Here is a 20,839-nt window from a genome sequence, read left to right as displayed (position 1 = left end):
TACCTACTCTGCTTCCGGACTGCTATGTGGTAAACAGCTTTCTTCCTCCTCCACACTCTTCTGCCAGACATTCTGCCTTATGTCAGGCCCCAAGTAATGGAAACAACCAACCATGGACTGACTTCTCTGAAACTATGAACTAAAATGAACCTTTCCTTCTCTAAATTGTTTTTCTTGGGTATTTTGTCACAATGATAATAAGCCGACTAACACAGTAAAGCTCTGTGGAAGGACTTATCTTCTGCATATTCAATTTCTTTGGGCATTTTTGCTCATATGACATCTTCTTCCCCTCTCATCCTAAGCCCATTATCTGAAAGATGCAAGTTGATGCCACCCCCTTATTTCAGATCCACTCTTTCTAGAAGTCTTCCGTGGCCCCTCCAAAACAGCATCCTTGGACTTCCTGTTTGCACCAGTGCTTGGCAGGCCATTGTATCACAATTACTGGAATAATGGTGCAGTGTCCCCTGCTGTAAGCCATCTGGTAGCCTCTGAGAAGCTAAACAAGAGTAAGGACATTCTAATTTTTGTCTTCTAGGTTTATGCCAAGCCTAATCCACAGCAAGAGCTGAGCAAATACATGTGACTATTGTGTAAATGACTCAGCAGGCCCATATATATTCTGGGAGTCCTAAGCCAGGCAGGCGGCTGCCAAGTTCCATTTTTCCTGCAGAAGCCTGCGAGCTGCTCTCTGCGCCTGGGGTCACATGAGTCTCAGCATTTGTAGAGGGGGGCATGTTACTTAGTAGTTCAAAACGTGGCATCACAGTCACTTTACCTGTGTTCAAGTTCAGCCATGCAGTCATGACACTGAGTGATTTATCTGATCTCTCCCAGTCTCAATGCCCTTGACTTTATTTTTATTTATTTTTGATACCAGGAATCAAACTCAGGACCTTGTGCTTGCCAGGCAAGCACTTATGCCGCTGAGCTATATCCCCAGCTGCCCTTGACTTTAAAGTGGGAACAAGTGTAGTTTGCAACTCATACAGTCATTCTGAGAACTAAGCTGAGTTGCAAAAAGTACCTTAGCATCAGGCCTGGAGCATAGTAGAACATAGTAGCATTAGTTATTGTTAGCTGTGTTCATTGTTACTGACAATAACCAACAGGAACTCAGAGGCAACCATGGAAGAATATACAGAGCCAGCAGTAGAGGGACCATGAATGAATAATGGCTTGATGTAAGTTTAGCACACACGGCAGTTAATCGATGGTACTAACTTTAAGAGGGGGGCTGTATGTTATATTCTGCTTAGGAAGACAACTGTCCTAGCACACGGTTTGACAGCACTCATAGGTAGCAATTCAAACCCCTTCATTATTATAAAAAGCTCCCTGATTAATAAGCAACAAAGCTGGTGCTGAGGAACAATGACAAATTAGCCTCTTGCAGACTTTAGTTCCTGTGTTCACGCAATACTCCTGCACAGCAGTGTCCTCACATAACAACTCTAGAGCCCTCTCAAGGTATCTGGCCCTGAAAATGTCTCTTAGCAAGCTGATGTAAGCTTCAGCATGGGATTGCCTATATTTCTGCTTTCTGACCACTGTCACCTTTGTATAGGATACAGCTGAAAATGTAATCTCACAAAGGACCCAGCCAAACATGTGCATATGGAGCTCAAGGCAGTCCAAGAACTTAATTTTGCCTCAGATGCCTGGCAAAAGGAGCTTGCAAGTAGATACCACAGGTCAAACGATTCTTGATTAAAAACATACTATTGGGCAGCATTTCGGATATGTAATTGTCTCATTAAATTATTAATGTAATTGTTATCTGTTTGGAACTAAGCTGAATCACTGCGATCATCAGTGTATTCTTCTGCTGACCCGGTGCTCACCATATGACTATTGGAGCCAATGAGGAAAAAGATGAGCTGCCTTACATGGGTTAGACTCTGGGGTCAGATGTTCATCTTTGGGGAATTTCTTGAACTTTAACTTACTGCGTTGGAATGGTGCTTAACTCTCAAATGTGGAGCTTCTATGAATTTTGTTACATGCTAGCCAGATGCTTCTAGCAACTACAGATAGAACTTAGAGTTTGGCCTTGGATCAGCCTGCTATCTCTAGACACATTTTACTCCTTGGCTACCTGGAGTCTCAGAAGATAAGGACATTTTCTTGCATGCTCCTTCGTATATCGTAGGCATTAAAAAAATTTACAAGCAACCAGGTAACCCTGTGTCCTTCCCCCCTCAACTGTTATTGCAGAGCAGTCTGCCTGTCAGAGGGATGTACATGGCATAGTGAGGTAGTTGAGGACAACAGGAAATTCATTCCTCTGCTCCAGTCCCTCATGTTGCCCATCTAGACTTAGGTGAGACAGAAGCATCACTCGGCCACTGGAGCACTGGTTTTTCCCTCCTGCCTCAAGACAATCTCCTGGAAAACATAGGCTATAGGTTGAAGCTGTGATGGCCTGAAGGTGGGGTATGAAGAGCGATAAGAAGAGTAGCTTCCTGTGGTGTGCCTGAAGCTTTGCCTCACGAGAAGGGCTTCCTTTAGCACATCTTTCCATATCACCAGTGTTGAGCTAACTTCTGGCAGAGGGGAGAAGAGTCATTAAAGTTCCTAAAGAAAGGCTCCATTCATGCCTTTAGTATCCTGAAGGATTTTGACTTGTTCATTTAATTAAAGCCTCCTACATTGATTGTAGGTGACAGAACATGATAGTGTCAGCCAAAGCTGAGTCTTTGCTGAAAAATTAATACAGATTCATTTTCAGTACCTCATAGGCAGAACATTTTGCTTAAAATGAACAAATTATTGTCCTTGGCAGAAGTGTCTAAAAGATCCTAATCCACTCATTGTTTTTCTTGCAGTGGATATTAACTGGCAGGCTTTAGCTCTAATGTACATCTATGTGCACATTTAAATCACCAATGAATCATCTGAAATGAGTTTTCATGCAATTACAGAAAAACAGTAAAAAGGCTAATAACTGTAGTGTCTAATCAGTAAACATTTGAGAATCCAGTTAATGCATCACTTTGCATCAAGAACTTCAGATATTTCTTAAATTCTAATGCCACATGCATAAAGGCACAAAGATGGTGTTCTCATGTATGCCAGCAAACTTCAAGCAAGGCAATCTGTTCGGATTTTCAAGTTCTCACTAATGTGATACTTCAAGAATGTCTGGTTTCCTCAGTTTTACAGATCACTGAACATTCGAATAGTGTTGGTAGGGGTGGAAGTGTGGAATGACATCGACAAATGCCCTATAAGTCAGGACCCGTTTACCAGCCTCCATGAGTTTCTCGACTGGAGGAAGATGAAGCTTCTACCTCGCAAATCCCATGACAATGCACAGCTTATCAGGTAGGTTTTTCTGACTCCCTTTTGCTTAAAGAAATTGTGTCCTTTGCACAACCTGTCCTCCTAGCTGCTTCTGCACAGCCCCAAAGCTCCAATCCCTTCTGTAGGGCACACGGCTCCCACAAGGGGCCTTTTACCCCACGTCGGTGGGGCAGCACCATCCATATCTGGAATCACAGGTCTGTTAGGAAAGTTCCCTTGCATACCTGGGAAGTCTGTCTCTCTGCAGAAGTATCATTGTCTTCTTCCATAACTTGGACGTTTTCTTCTATACTAGCTTTCTGCTCTTAGTCTTGATATAAAATTGTCCTGATAGGCTATTTTTTAAAAAGGCCCATTTTCTTTTATGTATTATTAATGAAAACTACATGTTTATACAAGACTTAAGGACAGACATTTGGTTGACTATTGTCAGATGCCCAGAGAAGAAAAGCTCTCATTGCTTCTCTGAGCTGTTGCTGCCTGGCTCCCCAGTTCAGAGTCCCAGCAGTGTAGTGCACGACTTTGTGTCCTGTGTTTAATCGGTACATATTGACCACGTGGTAGGAAACAGAGTGTGCTACGGAGGTGTAGAACTTCATGATGACCAACATGTACATTCCTTGCTCTGGAAAGTCTCCAGTCTATTGAGAAGATAACGGAACTCAAGAAAATTTCAGAGAATAACTTGTGTTGAAAAGTTAATAAAAATGAAGGAAAGCATAGCTATAACTTCACATAATGTATGATGGGATGTTACAACACCTTTATAATTCAAAGAAAAGAGCATCCTTATTATAGTCTGAACTGGTACAAAGTATATGTTTCCAAAGGTGGCAGTTGTTCATTTGGATCTTCAAGCAGTTTATGCCATGATTCTTCTATGTTCATATGACTTACTTTATGGAAGCAAAAGCTTCAGGGTCAGAGGGCATTTTCTTTGGCAAGTCAGATCTGGCTTATTGAACATCTATGGAAAGTCAAAAACCAGTCCTATGCCATTCTCACATTAGAAACTGTCTATATTTGCACGGAGGCTGCTGGCACCCCCTAGTCATCTATTTTGGTCATTTTCATGGTGGGGGGTTTCCTTCCTTGGGTATTTGTGGTTGCCTCATATTTTATGCATTGATTAGTTCTGAATTATTAAAATAGATTTCATATATTTTGAGTCCAAGTGTTTTTGTTTTGATTTTTTCCCCCACTGGAATCTGTCCAATTTGAACATCTGGAAATAAATTAACATCTTCTATAACCTTATTACTTATAGACATGTGTAGTTCTATCTATTCATATGGTTTATATTGAATGTAAACACAAATGCTGAAATCCTTAGTGCTGCAAATATGCGACCCTCCATATCTTCTGAGGGTTCTATATCTATGAATTTGCTCAGACAGAAAATATGCATGAAAAAACTACATCTGTACTGAACATGTTTAGACTTTTTTCATTATTCCCTAAACAGTACAGAATAACAACTATTTACATCACATTTACATTGCATTAGGTATTATAAGTAATCTAGAGATTATTTAAATTATATGAGAGGGTATGTGTAGGTTACAGGCAAATATATTATCATTTTATATAAGGGACTTGAGCATCTGTAACCTTTTATGGAGGGAAGAGGGGTCTGGAACCAATCCCTCATGGATACCAAGAGATGATTGCAAGGGGATGGGTAGATAGATAGATAGATAGATAGATAGATAGATAGATAGATAGATAAGGGGTTTTTATACATTTACTGTCTCTGTCCAACTGGCCACAGCTAAAATATCTCATTTTTCCAACAATATTCACATTAGCTGTACATGCACGTGACCAATACAGCATGAGTAAGTTGATCGATTTCTCAAAAGTAGAGTCAAAATATATGATTGGATTTAACACCATATGTATTGAACAGGTCCCTCCTATCATTAGATTCATGAGCAGATTAAGATTTTAGATAGGAGGAAGCCTAAGCTGAAGCCTCAAGCCCCCTTCCAGAAGCTTCCTCCTGGATGCCGAGGTTTTGTATGTTCTTACTTATTCCACCCTGGATCCAGGACAAAAATCCCTTTTCTGCCCCTTTCAACTTGACAAGCTATATTGGCAGGACACTTTGAAGGTGTTCAGATCTCCAGCAGGACCGCAGTGAGTTACACAGGAAAGCAAAATTCAGCTATGACAGAAATGTACTAATGCACCTAATGTATTTCCTTACCGGCAATGATTCTCAGTGCCTGTCTTTGGCCTCTCTGTCAGCAAGTATCATTTGAAAGGAGCAGCCCCCTCTATCAGAAAATAGGCAGGCAGTGACCTATAAAAGCGAAATAATAACTGATTTCTGTCTGAGTCTAGACAACAACATTCTACAAGAATCATGGAACCATGATGCAACTGGAAATAAAATGTAAAGAGAAAAACCCAAAAATCACATGTGAGCATAACTCTCATGCAGCTGTTTTCACAGTTGCATATTCTGTTGCTAGCATGCCAACAGAATTTTAAATATCGCAAAATGCATGCACTCTACATGATACTAAAGAAAGTCTTTCTTTTTGTTTCCTAGTGGGGTTTATTTTCAAGGGACCACCATTGGCATGGCACCAATCATGAGCATGTGCACTGCAGAACAGTCCGGAGGAGTTGTCATGGTAAGCTGAGGACCCCGTAGAGCTGGCTTCTCTTGGTAATGTTTCCCCAGGAAATCCCTACTCTTGTCAGAGATTGTAAACTTAGCTCCTTTAAGGTTCCTTTTAACACTGTTCTTACCCTAGCCATGTTTATAATCATGTATAGGCCACAGTATTTTAGGGATTGTTTAGAAAATACAAATTGTACACAGACAAGGTGGGTATGTTAAAAAATTAAATTAAAAAACCTCAGTGGGGGAAATCATCCCCTTTTATGGTGAAAAATTTGCTGCTGGAACTTTTGGTCAAAGCATTCCAATCCCCAGATTCCTCCTAGTACTGGGATGAGCCAGGGCTTTGGGGTTGCCCTTATCACTCAGCTTTTTGGACAGACTGTGGTCTGACCAAATGTTACTGTTCAAGTAATTTTCTGATGGTTCTGCCTGGGCCCAACAGCCAAAAGTCTGAGGTTTTTAACTCTACCACTGCAAATGCTTTACATACCTTCTGGCCAGTGTACCATTTGTCTCTAAAATAACCTTATTCTTGGAAGGCAAAGACCTTGGGTTTATTGCTTTACAAGGATAACTTTCTTACATATGGCCTATATATGTTTGTAAAAGGAAACAAAATGGGAAGAATATTTGGGGTTTCTTACGATTTTCAGAGGGAGGGCACTTTGATAGGCTGCCCAACAGGGAGCTCCTCCTGCAGCCCCTCAGATTGTTCGAGAAGGGTTTTTCACTCTGCTGTCTCTGCTCTGAAAAATCTAGCATTCCCCAAACCAGCCCTCAGACGGGGAGTATCCTCAGAGTCCTTCCTCCATCTCTATTAAACAAACATAGCTTTGCCCTCCCAGGAAACCGTGGGTTCCTCCACATTTTTCAAACAGAATGTTTGTGAATGTGCAGTTGTAGTGAAGAGTGAAAGGAGTTATGTTCTGCTGACTGTTATTTTCTCTCCACATTCTGCCTAATCTAATCTTCTTAGTGAACATACATAAACATTTTCCTCCTCTCTGGGTGCAGTGGTTGGTAATTAATGTAAGCATGCACTCAGCGGGTAGGCTATTGGAGGGGACTGCACCCACTCTGGACCACTGGCTTGAACGTGCCCCCTGGTTTCCTTTCAAGAGGAAAACCCCGAAGGTGATCTCCACCACAGAAGTCATTGGAAAGTCTGGTTTTTGTTGGTGCCAGGTTAATTTCAAGTCAGATGACAACTGTATTTTCACCAAGTAGCCTGTGAAATTTTAAGAGGGAATAATTTTCAGTTTCATGGTTCCATGGTTAGTTGCTACTGACTTTCCCACTTAAAATTGGCAAAAATATATTTCGAGAGCTGGAGCTGAACTCTTCATAATCAAGGCAGCGCCTGCTGCTGTGTGGTGCTGACGCGATCCTGCAACCCATCTGAGCATGTTAAGTGGCTTCTTGAGCTTCAGTCCCTTATTCTTTCCATTGAACCATTTTATCAAGATTCCTTCTTTAAAAGTATATAGGCAAACACATTTTTTTAAACTGTCTGAAAAAGAATATGAGAAATATGAAGCAATTTCATGTACAATGCCATGAAAATCAAGTCAAAGCCAAAGTTAATTATAAAGAAATAAGTCTTGCCAATATGAGAGCAGTAAACATTATCTTTAGACAAATTTCTTATTTATCCCACACATAAGAGAAGTATCGAATAGGGTGAATAATGCACACAGCACTTTTTATTTCTATAAGAATTCATGAAAAGAGCAAAATCAATGTCCCTACAAGATCTAAAATTTCTATACTTTCTCTTATTGTATCTCGAAGGTGAAATTGGGTACTACAGTAAGTCCCTGATTTATAAACATTTGAGTTGTGAACTCTCGGAGATATAGGTGTGAACAAATCAGAGAAGTAGCTCCTGTGTCTGCCGGACACTATCACGGTCATGCTGCTGCGTGCGTCCTGTACAGTGCTGTAGTCCACAGCATTGCAGGGCTCAGTCAGAGCCCAGGACATTGGGAAGCAAGAGGAAAAGCAGTGGCGGCGTGGAGGAGACTGCTAGGAAGCGCAAAGCAATACACATATCTGTGTCAAAGGTGTATAAAACTCACTTTGTCAGACTTAATGAACATTCTCCTAGAACAGAATTCATTTGTAAGTCGGGAACTTACTGTACATGTGACTCATAAGGGAAAATCTAAGAGAAAGGAAATAATGTGGCAAGGAAGGAGAAATCTTCATAAAATTCAAAATACTATTTCTAGTCCTGCTTCTCCATTTTTTCAAGATAGAGCAAATCATTAATTTTAGTTACATGAAAGCCATGCCTTTATATCTACCTGTTCACAAAATGCTCTGACTTGGAGATAATACCATAAATAAAAGACTGATTTTTTTTCCTTGTTAAAAATGTAAACTATCAGAGTCTCTTAAGAGACATTCTGTTTATCATTACTTATGCATGAATGAATGTACCATAACTTGATAATCTAAAAACTGTGATATTCAGTGATACAAAAGTATTCTTTGAGAATGAATAGCTTGAATTTTATGTCAAAACATGCTAAGTTCAGCCCTCTACATTTTTAGATTAGCCACATTCTCTTCACCCAGTGTGTGTTATTCTTAAGAATTGATTTCCTGAAACATATTTGTAATGTTTTCTACAACAGGAAACTGTGTAATCTAAACAAAATAATTTATTAGGAATTTCATCTGTTCTAAGAATAACTGGATTCCTTAGCATGCCATTCTTTTCATAGCCTGAGGGCTTGTGAGAGAGATAGCTACAGTCACACACAAATCTCTGAGAACCTACCGGAACATACCTTTAACCAGAGACCTCACAAAGACTACCTACGTCAGGAACAGTGTTCTTTACAGCATCACAGTTTCCTGAATGCCTTTTTGAAAACCTCTTTCCTTGCAGCACAAACCAAGATTCAAGCAAGTGACCCTCCTTACTCCGTTGTGTGCAGGCCTTTTCAAAAATGCCATTCAGGGGCACGATTTCTGCAATCACATCCACTAATTAACGAATTTTAGGTGAGGATATATACCAATATCCTTCAGTTAATTCCTAAGTAGCTACTTGAGTCACACCATCCAGGCACTTCATTAAGTTAGCAGTGGCTAGCAGTGCTTACTCAAGAGAGAAAACACCTCCCACAGCCAGGCAAAAGCTTAAATGAACCCCAACAGTAGTCAGAGAATCAGGATACTGCCCATTTCCACAGTCAACCCAACAACCCAAAAGACCAGCGAGAATAAGATATAACTGGATGATCATCTGAACTCAATGAATGAGTCTTTACTCGTGTGTCCAGCTTTTATTATCAGTTATCATGAACTTTCCAAGTATTCTCCTCCTCCAGGTCAACGGGAAGAGACAGGGTCCTTCAGAATTGCTCAGGGCTTGTTTAGAATGTCACAGAGCATGCTTTCTACTGCCAGCTTTGTATCAGTATGCTCTCAGCTGGTGGTAAAATGGTACTTATATATCCTGGGAGCTTATTCTTGCTATGATATAAAACAACTTTTTACTTCATTCGGTGGTATACTATTCTGTGAGAGATGGAAGGATGCATGGTGAAGGTCATTGTCATGATCATTTCATGGAGAATCTTACACATGTACATGACTCCTGTAGTCCTCAGCAGAAGAAAACCCACATTGGTTTAATGCAAGATGTCAGTTTTTTTAACTTGCAAGTAAATAACCGGCCTATACCAGTCCTTCATAGGGAATTTAATTTAGTCAGGTGTTAGTGAGAGGTAAATATCCAAGGAGCAGGGAGGACAGAGACAAAAACGACTGAGGGGATGTGAACTATATGTCTGTGCTCTTGTGTTTTCTTTGAGGACCATTCAGACAGCCCCCTTGGTGCGGCCGTGACCCTGGCACATGAGCTGGGACACAATTTCGGGATGAACCACGACACCCTGGAGAGGGGCTGCAGCTGCAAAATGGCTGCCGATAAAGGAGGCTGCATCATGAACCCTTCCACTGGGCAAGTACCAAGGCTCCCGCAGATTTGAGGGTCATGCGTTGCTTGGAGTATGCACTGGGAAACACTTGAGCAAAACCAAAATATTCTCCCTAGTTTTTTTGCCAGAGTCTCCATGGAAACTTCCAAAAAGAGATTCCTTGTCAAGTCACAAGGCTGGAGCACGCCACTCCGCGGTCATGTGCATCCAGCTTCCAAGGCCCCATGGTGTGAGGGCTGTCCTCTTCCCTGGGAACAGTGGGGATGGGTGCTGTCTTTGTTTAGAAATCACAACCATCAGAAGGCCTTGCAAACCCATTGGACAGTGTTGGATGGACCATGTGTCCAAACAGGATGCTGGAGAGAAGGTGTTTCCTTGCTCATTGTTGGCTCTGGGGCATATTTAATGTTCAGTGGTAGCCTGAGGATTTGTAGTATCCCTGCCCAACACCATATCACCTTACCAGATTTTACAGATTTAAAGAAAATTTTGTTTTGCTTCTGTAAATAAGGTTGTCCTTCCTTACTTAATGCCTTTCTGAAACTTCAGACCTGATTCCACCAGAAAAAAGAAAGTTAATACCACTGGACCCCTTGAATGAGAAAGAAACAGATGCAACCTGGGGTGGTTAGAGATTCAGATGTGCTGTTATACCTTGAGGGACCTATCCCAAACTGCAATGTTGTGCTAATTTAGAGAGATTCTCATTAGTAAGGGAAAATAGGTACAAAATTCAATGCCATCTTCTTATATTAAAACTTTAGAGCTTATAGACACTTACCTTCATGGACCTTTCCAAGTCAGGCCTACTCTCCAGGTTTGCAGAAAGAAGATACAGGGAGCAAAAAGTAAGTGATATCCGGACGGCCCAAAGATAAGCTTCTGCAAAGCCTTACCACAAGGGCACAGCATGGCATGAGGTAAACACCTGTAAAGGTGATCAAAAAGTCCCCAAATAGGGATTGTTACAGATTGTTATGCTTTTACAAGCAATAGCCTGGGGCCTCTTCCCAAATGTGTTCCAGGGCATGCAGTTGCTGCTGTAATAAAGACTGAACAGAATCACACAACCCACTTCAGGTCATTGTCACCTCCTGTGAGCCACTGGTGATGGATCTTACAGCAAGTTACCACTTGCTAGTGTCCACCACCACCATTAGCACGGAGCTTTCCACGTTATCTTTTTCGCTCAGGAGTCTGTCCAGGCATAATTCAAGAGAGTCACCCAAACCTTTTTGAAGGAGCTGATCTCTGAGTCTGTGAGGATGGAAATCAAGGACCTGTGCCCAAAGTGAAAATATCTTAGGCCAGTACCAACAGGAAGTGAAATATTGCGACGCTCTGGATACGAACAGTGGAGCTCTCCAAAAGGGAGACAGGCCACCCTGAAACAGAATGTGCTCTTTGTCATTAAAATGTCTAAACAGAAGTAGCATAACCATTGGACATACAGGGCAAGCAGTTCCTTCTTAGGGTGTGGGGATGCCCCTGAGCCAGGGGCATCTGTGTCCAACATGGCAGGGGCCCAGCAGAGTCTGCAATTTAGGACTCTTTGTGCTTTCTCGTTCTTGTTGAACGCATAAAGTGGCCACGGCAATTTCTTTCTCATTCAAGCACTCCTGTGCCTTTTTTTCCTGATTAACAAGTGGGAACAAATATATTTGTTTATACACATGCACCAGAAATGGTTCCCGGGGACCAAGATCATATTGCCAGTCAGTATTGTTAATGTTTTTAATTCTTGATAATGGAAACAAATGGAAGCAAGGAACCTTTGGAACCCTGGATTGAACTGGAGAAACATGGTAGCTGAAATTCTGATCCACTTGTCTTTAGCAATACAGGCAAATGAACAACCTCTCTGAGCCTTACTGGGGTGCGTCATCAGTAAAATCAGTGGGTCTGTCTTTAAACACCCATCCATCCATCCTCCTAACCACTTATTTGCTCATGTAATAAACAAGTCCTGTGATTTCTGTACTCATGGTTGTGAGGAACCCACAGATAAGGAAGACCCTACAGCCTTAAAAATCATGATCCGGGAGACTGGCTTTCTGGTACTCTGTATCATTTTGTGTAAAGCCCTTACCATTGGCAGATCTTCACAGAGGTGCTGAATGGCAAGCCAAATTACCCTGCAGATATTTGAACACCTCAGGTTGAAATGGTATTGTTAAGCACTCCACAAAACATTTGAAAGGCCTTTTTCCCCTTCGAGAGGATTGCTAATAGGCTTTATTTGATTTATACCTTATTAGCAATTTCTAAGTTTTCTCTTTTGCTGAGCTTGTGCTTTTGAGTAAATCTTTTCTATTTGGTTCTCATTTATGATCCCACATTCCTGTCCAGAGAGTGGTGTTTTTAATTTTCTCAGATGGAAAGCAACTTCCTAAGCAAGTGGGTGAATTAATCACACAAGCCCACAGCGAGGAGGCAGCCAGGCAGCCCCGGCAAGCCCCTACCATCCATCACTCCTGGCGGAATTTCCCAAGCTGCTCCAGCACTATCTCAGATGGTGGTTCCCTTACCTCATGATATCCCCAGGAGAATGGGAAAGTGGATTAAATGAGATCACGTGCCTGTGGACATTACAAATCACTCCCCAAATGCAAGGCAGTGCTACTATCATGTAGTTCACAGGGACATCAGAACTATCAAAAAGTTAACGACTTTTTTCCGAATTCCTACTCCTGGTTGCTGGGAAAGCCTTCTAGTAAAACATAACTGTCACTTGGCAACATGTCCAATTTCATGAGAATGGCTCATTCTAAACCAACCCACATCCCAACAGCAACTTTCCTTCTGACTTCTTCTGTCACTACTGATTTAGCCGTGGAGGCCAGGTATTCCAAATGTGCATTAATTAAGTCTAAGCCCCAAAGGTGACTCAGAAAGAGATGAATCAGTAACTGCTTCACTATTAAAGTCTCAGAATCAAACAGAACCAAGTACCATGGTGATTTAAGGAAGGGGAACATTTCCCCTAGTATACCTGATTTATTCTTTATCAAGCATTTCAGAATCCTAACTGTAAAAACATTAACCAGCTGCCAACACTGATAAAGTGTATGTGAAGGGCTGCAGATCTAACGTAGAGTCGTCTGAATGTGCATGTCATGACTTCTGTGGCAGGATCGGGCAGTGAGGATTTCCTCATGAGTTATACCATTAATTACGGAGAGTCTTTGTTGTGTGTATGAGAGTGTGTGCTTTGTGTCTTTGGATAGTTAACATGTAAGACCTGTCTTGGAAATTGCTCTTTGGCAAATGCTATATCTGGGGGCTGATGTGGGAGTTAAATTCAGGGGAGTCTTCCCATTAGTGCGCTTCTTGGAGCACTTGGTCTTGCAGGACTGAGGGCTGAGTATGCTACATTCATAGGAAAAGAAAATTGTGAGTGGTATGAATGCTTTTGAAGGCAAAGAATATTTAGCATAAGAATAAACATCACATTCTAGGGTGAAAAAAAGCAAGCGTTTGCATTCAAAAATTAGCCTTGTGTATTTTTTAAATTTTTTGCAGAAAACATTCTGTTAACAGCAGAGTTATGGTACCAGGGTCATCTCATCAGGGGAATGTGGCGGGTCTGCCACACCTTAACTGAGCTCTTGCCACACACAGTGCTCTTGGGTAGGTGTTAGGGAGACACCTGTGAACAGGATGGTGCATCTCTTGCCCTCATGGAACATGGGGAGAAAACAGACTGGAAAAAATAGCAAAGAAGACATTGCAGCTTGGAAGGAGTGCTGTGAAGGAAGCAAATAACGAGGGTGAAGGGGATTGAAAATGGGAAGTGGAAGTTGAGGCAAGACCAGAAGGAAGCAGGTAGGGAGCCTGTGAACAGGACTGAAGCAGCGAGTTTAGCTCGGGACACATGTGTTCAATGGCCTGAAGGGGGCTGCCCCGCTGCCAGGAGGCCAGCGGACTGGCCGTGAGAGCAAAGTGCTGCTGGGTGCTGCTGGACAGACATGAAGAGGATCCAGGTCAAGTGAAGCCCAGTGCACCCCGGTAGGAACACGGATTTGGACCTCAAGAGCAGTGGAAAATCACTGAGCATTTTCTGCTCACACAGGAATATGATCGATTCGTCAAGTTCCCTCAGTTTTTAGGGGATCGTGTAACAGCTGAGCCGCGGTAGCTTGCCAAATGAAGAGGCTTTCTGTAAAAGCAAAAGCACTAGCATATAAACTGTAATTTTATTTTTAAGCGTAATTAATAGGCATTCGTAAACCGTGAAGAGGAAGGATTCTGCATTCGTCCCTAAGGTTGGAGCACACGTACACTTACACATCCAGCTGTCAGGGCTTGTTCACTCACTGTGAGAATATTCTGTGTAAGATTCTCTTTCCCATCCCTGCAGGAGATGTCCTTTAGGGACTCAACCAAAAAGCCCCCAGAAAGTACCTTCCCCTTCTTTTGTGTCATTGGAAATGACGTGCTGCCACCATTTTCACAATGACGTTTAGACTGGGGTTTGGACCAGTTTGGGCTTTGTTTAGTCCAGACTCGCAAATGGCTCCTAAGCATAGAATGTGTCCCCAGCTGCCAACCAGGAACGGAGCACAGAGAACACTGACTGAAAAAATAAACAAGCCAGGGTTATTCCCTGCTCTGCAGAGGTGTAAATAATTCACATTAAGATGAGGTTGAACTTTCAGGAATAACATCCCCACACCAAAATCAAATAACCTCATCGAAGAAAAAAGCCACACCATGCTACTTCCCCCACACTGTGTGTCATTGGTTCATTCAATCCCATGTAACTCAATTCAGGACACATTCCTGGTACACCTCCATGCTACACAACTGTTTGGACTTGCAGCACATCTGGATGAGCCACTGGCTCTGCAGGCCTCCACCCAAGCTCAAGCTTCTCTAATGATAGCTGAGATGACATCTGCCATGCCTCGGACTCAGGACAGCCTCACAGCAGGAAATGGGGCTGACAGAAGAGCAGTGGCTACCGACCAGCACCAAACCACTTATCTACTCAGCCAGGATTTCCTGTGCAGCTACCGCTAGCCAGACCTAGGGAGTAGGATGGGGACACAGAAACAAAAGGTGAGGTCCTTAATTCAAGGACTCTGCACTGTCATGGGGATGCAGGTAAGTGGCTGCGATGCACAGGATTCTGCTAGAACATGCTTTGGGTGCTGGAATCTCACCTCTGAGCACCAAATCTACTGTTCCCAGGGTGCTGGTATCGCAGCATCTCCTCTAACTACGTCAGTGTGCGCCTCTCAAAGATGAGGAGAAACTGCAAAATGTAACTGCAGCACCATTACATATCCTTTAAAAAGTGATCAATAACTCCTGTGAACAGGGAGCCACGGCGGGGAGGGAAGGCGGGCAGAGAAGAAACCCAGCAATAAAGTCCAGGCTGAGCTGATCTCTGAGGAACTGCGCAGAGGTTAGGCAATCCTCTTCCTGAAAATCCCCAGCTCATACTACGCTAACGCTGGATTTCTTTTTGAGAAGGCCTTGGCCTGAAAATGTGTTTCCAGGGAGTGGAATGAACAGCAATTTTCAGTGAAAAGTTCCCAGAGGTTTGAATGCAGTAGGGATTGATGGAAATGCAGCTAGAAAGTCTGCCCTCTGTGGAACTACTTCCGTGAAAGTCAACGCAGATGTCCATCACTAAAATTCACCCCATTTTGAACTTAGAGGAGCTGTTTGAAATCATGAAATGTATTGATCATAAAGAGATTTACCAAGATTGAATTGGAGGAAATGATTTCTCCCATATCAGCTCCTCGTTTGAAGGTGATGATTTTTTTTCCACAATGAAAAGTTTAATAGACTGTATTTCCTTAAGTTGTTAGTGGGGAAATGGAAGGAGTTATCTAAGAATGAAAAAGGGAAGGAACAACTACAAAATGAGGACTGAAGTAAGATGAAAACACTGCTGGTCAGGATCAATTTCATTTTCTAGCCAGCATCATTTAGGCAGGTACACCTTGACATTAGCATAGCGGAAATGAGCTAGCAGGAGGGATTCTGGAAAACCATTCAGGAAAGGTACAGAGAGCATGTTCTTGTTTCCCCTGCATAAAATAAGATATTGCTCAAGCAGAAATAAAGAATTTGTCTATAATTAATGCAGTTAGAATACTAAAATCCATTGCCTCAGAGTATAGCAGAACTATCCACCGCTCTCAAACTGGACATAAACATTGATCAAGCAAGGCATACATGCTCTGTGTGGGCATTGTTGTTGCTCCCATCCTGGTACTTTGAACTGGGGGCCTCACACTGAACTAAATCCATGTCCCACCCCCCTTTTTTGAAACAGTGTTTCTTGCTATGTAGTTCAGGCTGGCCTTGAACTCACTGTGAAGCCCAGGCTGGCCCTCAAACTCATAGTGATCCTCCTGCCTCAGCCTCCCAAGTGCTGGGATTATAGGTATGTGCTACCATATTGGGCTTTTTTTTTTTTTTTTTTTTGAGACAGATTTTTGCTAAATTGTCTAGGCTGGGCTCCAACTTAAAGTCCTCCTGCCTCAGCTTCCCAGAGTTCTGGGATTATAGATATGTTGCATAGCAAAATTTGTGAATTTGAATTATATTACACTTTGGTGGTTTTGCAAAAAAAAGTTTGGTTTTGTATTATCTTTGATTTTAGTATCTATAATTGAATTCGGTTTCTTTGTGAGTAATAGTGCCTGGTTTCTCCTTGAATATCTAGTTCAGGGAGAAGAAACACAGGTAAACTTGACCCAAACCTTAGAGGAGTGCATTTGTGCTGTTCTGTGTCATCAGTAAGCCAAGTGAGGTGGGTGTGGTGTTATTCATCTTAAAGATAAGGGAACCAGAGCTCAGAAATTTCAAAAAGGCCTACCTACATTTTTGAAATTACTCAAAAGCCCAGCATCTGAGGCTGAATTGTCCCCTAGTGTGTCTGTCACGTGACACTAGCCATGTCCCTGTTTGGGTCTCACGTGAGAACGTGAAAGAACAAAGCAGCGTCCCTGTGTAATTCCTGGGTGGCGGAAGACAGCCCCATTTTAAAATCAGTTCTGCAAACCTCATTGAAATTATGTTATAACAGCAGAGAATTATTTCCTGTCATTGGCTCATTTACCCAGCCTTTATGTGTGGTAGAACATATGTGAAAACATTACTGCTGAAATTCTGCCAATCCCTCTGTGCCCCCTCCATGCACACACACTCCTGTGGCTTCCTCCTCTCCCCACAAAGAAGCACAGAGGCTGCAAGGTGAGGTTGAAGGTAATTTCTGGGCTTGTCTGCAACTGCAGCATCCAAAAGGACCCATGTTGGGGCTGGGGATTTAGCTCAGCGGCACAGCGCCTGCCTGGCAAGCATGAGATTGTGAGTTCGATTCCCGGTACCGGAAAAACACACACACACACACACACACACACACAAACGGACCCATGTTAAGCTCTACAAGGTCAGGAGTTTCTGTTTCATCCATTGCTATATCCCTAGCACCTAGAACAGTGCCTGGCACTAGCAGAGCTTAACAAATACTTCTTGATTGAAAGGATGCATGAGTAGATAGATAGATGAATGAATGAATGAATGAATGAGTAGGTTGGTGGGTGGTTGAATAGAAGATTAGGTGGATGGTGAATAAGTAAATGGGTGATGAGTGAATGGTTGGTGGATGAGTGTGTAACAGGTCAGTGAAATGGGTAGGTGGATGGATGGATGCATGGATTGGTGGGTGGGTAGATAGATGCTGATGATTAAATGAGTAGATGCATAGATGGGTGAAATTACAATACACTTAGATGTATGCAGAGTGAGGCTTTCTCTTCCTATGTTGTGTAAGACTAAGGCCATTGTTTTTGATACTAAATCTAACATCGGATGGATTATCATTATCCCCACATCATTCTCCAATGGCTTTATAATAATTTAGAAGAATAGACACAGTATAGTTGATAGACAAAAATAAAATAGAAAACCAAAACTAAGGAAAGCCCAGATGAGTAGGGGGCTGTGTCTATCACTTTTCTGCACATACTCCTCCTTGGAAGCAAGGGGATGGGAACAATTTACGTTCCAAAGGAGGAGTCCTTCCATCAGGAACTTCTCCCAGTGGTTTTTGCCTAATTTAGTTAAAGCAAGAGGAGACGGAAAAACTACAAAATCTAAAACTGTAAGGAATAAGAATGACACCCCATCACCCTGTTAAACCACTCTCCACTTCACAAAAATCTTTGATATCTCCTTTCTTTTTTTTTTGTCTTTTTTGAGACAGGGTCTCACCATGCAGTTCGTTCTGGTCTTGCTTACTTTTTAGCCCAGGCTGGTCTCAAACTCACAACTATCCTCCTGCCTCAGCCTCCTGATGGCTGGGATTACAGGCGTGCACCACCACGCCCAGCAACATCTCCTTTCTTGTGTCACTGGCACAGCCCTGAAGAAAAAGAACAGACACAATCACCTCCACCTTACAGGGGAGAGGCCCTGTAGCTGGTCAGGGAGGATTCTGGATATCCGCCTGTAGCCCATTCTTTTGTCCTTGCCAGGCACTTGAGAGCTGAGGAGCCTCTGGTTGCCAAGCCTTAGGTGGGGAGAGGGGTGCAGCCCTTTCACCATGCCTGTGTTCCACGTTGCCCTGGCGATAATCCCAGCATCAGTTGTTCAGGGAGGCAAGCAAAGACCACAGGCAGATTTCAGCCCTTTTCAGGGGGTCTCTACCAAGACCACTGTTTCCATCATATTTTTAGAGTTCTAGGTGTTACCAGCTTTTCACTTTGGTTCTGTGATACAGAATGATGTGGGGGTAATGATAATCCATCAAATGTTAGATTTAGTATAAAAAACAATGGCCTTAGTCTTACATAATATAGGAAGAGAAAGCCTCCCTCTGCATACATCTAAGTGTATTGTAATTTCACCCATCTATTCATCTACTCATTTAATCATCAGCACCTATCTACCCACCCACTGATCCATTCTTTTGTTTCTGGGCTACAAAGTGAGCAAGACCAGAATGAAGTGCATGGTGAGACCCTATCTCAAAAAATTTTTAGTTTCCATATATTTTTAGAAGCATCTTCCCTCTACGTATTTGCAGAGTCTGCAGGAACAACTGGTGTGGTCAATGCAGGTCCGCTTGCTAGAGCAGGGGAAAGGGGCTGTGTTATCTCAGGCCTGTAAACTGTCCTTCACTGTCCATGGGATCCATTTACATTTGCAGCAGCGCAGTCCTAGGCGAGCCAACAAGCAGCCACCTTTCCTCTGCTTTTTTCCCTTCCTTCTCTTTCTGTAGTACTGGGAGCTGAACCCATGTCCTTCACATTGAGCTACATGGCCAGCCCTTTTTTATATTTTTGTTTTGAGACAGATTCTTGCTAAATTGCTTAAACTGGTCTCAAACTTTCCATCCTCCTGCTTCAGGCTCTCAAACTGTTGGAATTATAGACATGCGCCACTGTGCCCAGTAGCCGTCTTTCCTTTTAACAAAGCTGAGCATCTCGTCTAATACAAGGCTACTGAGCAACTGAGGTGAGCAACTGAGGTCCCTTCAGTGGGGATGCTACAACCCCTGCCCTTGTATTCTTTGCTTTGCAGGTCTTAGTTCAAGAGGAAACAGAATCACAGCATCAAAGTGAAAAGCTGGTAACATCTAGAAGCCTCCTGGGCATCTCTCAACTGACAGGCTCAGTTGGTATCTTTTCATTAAGCTTTCTAGGAAATTATATTTGCACTTTAATTGGTTTCCAGGGAGCTGGGCAGAGGTCAAAGTTCACATGTGAAGACCGTGAATTGTAATGTGCTACAGATGGCACCACTCTGTATCCCAGCTCTTTGCTATTAACAAGTGAAATTGTTAAGGGCATTTTGATCACTCACTCCTGGCTTGTGACTCCCTTAGCCTTCTGCAATCTATCTGGTAGGCTCACTAGATGCAGATCCAAGACCGATAGGATCACTTTCTGGTCCCAGGATGGGTGTGAGGCTGCGCTGCCCTGTTACCTTCACCAGGTCCCGTGCTATCTTCTGAACCAGTGTTCTCAGTTCCCTGCCCTGTGCGTCCTGCAGTGGCTGAGTGAGTGGGTCAGGTCTGCCTCTCTCCCCATCACACTGCAGGGAATCGCTCTGCTCCTGCGGTGGGTTCCTGTTTCCCCAGCCTGTAGCTCATTAGGGTCTGAACAGACTCCCAGCCTCCCTTGGGGACATGCAGGTGCGCACGTGACCTCAAGTGTGCTGAATAAATCCCAAGACTGGGCCTTACACCAAGGGTCTTTAGGGAAGTGCTTCGAGGTTCACTTGGAAGGGAGGGAGGACAGGCCTCAGGATTTGCTGGTATTTGCAGCAGGCTCCAGGGAGCCTGGATCTACCCAGGCAGCTGCCGGTCTCCTCCACCAGTGCTCATCTCTGTAGCACAGCCACCTGTGCCAGGTGCTGCCTGAGGCCCCTGCCCCAGGGGTAGCGCCTGACAACCCTCAAGGTTTTCTGATTGAATAAAAAAACACAGGCCTTCCAGTCTGAAGTCTGTGTTTTGTCCATCTCTGGAACACATGACCCTGGTAAGGTACCTAATCACTGGGTGCCCCAGTCTCATCTATAAAATAGGAGGGTATCAATGGGAGAGAAAGTCCACCAAGCTCGCAGTCCACAGCAGGGGTTCACCAAAGAAGCCATAACTTGCGTTAGTATCCACGCTCATGCACCCTCACATCGGGGCGAGAGGAAGTCAAAAGCTCGGAAACGGGTGACCTTAAGTGGTACTGCTTCCTGCCTTGCCCCTGAAGGTGAGGCCAGGGCCTGGGAGTGCAGACACCATCACCTGGCCCGATACAGCTATCTACCTGCTTGCATATGAATTTTGTGTGTGGGGGTTATGAGTTTCTATTCACAGGCACAGTTGTGAAAAGACCTAAAGGTATTTCTCATGCTGATCCTAGAATCTTTGATTTGAAACCTGGCTGACCAAAAGCCACCCCTCCTGTGACGTCTTGCATCT

The 20,839-nt window shown here is 43.1% G+C and overlaps 1 protein-coding gene across 1 annotated transcript in view; it reads left to right on the top strand.

Moving 5' to 3' along the window:
* Adam12 (ADAM metallopeptidase domain 12) overlaps positions 1-20,839 on the top strand; it is a gene marked incomplete in the record, with an annotated part of 345,893 nt that overhangs the window by 265,389 nt on the left and 59,665 nt on the right. Inside the window, 3 exon segments of the mRNA XM_005402080.2 lie at positions 3,161-3,330; positions 5,867-5,951; positions 9,772-9,920. Of these exon segments, the coding sequence (XP_005402137.2) occupies positions 3,161-3,330; positions 5,867-5,951; positions 9,772-9,920 (404 nt within the window).

The sequence above is a fragment of the Chinchilla lanigera genome, unplaced genomic scaffold (assembly GCF_000276665.1).
Source record: "Chinchilla lanigera isolate Chin_1 unplaced genomic scaffold, ChiLan1.0 scaffold00076, whole genome shotgun sequence".
NCBI classification, from domain to species: domain Eukaryota; kingdom Metazoa; phylum Chordata; class Mammalia; order Rodentia; family Chinchillidae; genus Chinchilla; species Chinchilla lanigera.
Note: the sequence above shows the minus strand (reverse complement) of the source record. Positions and strands in the feature narration are given on the sequence as shown.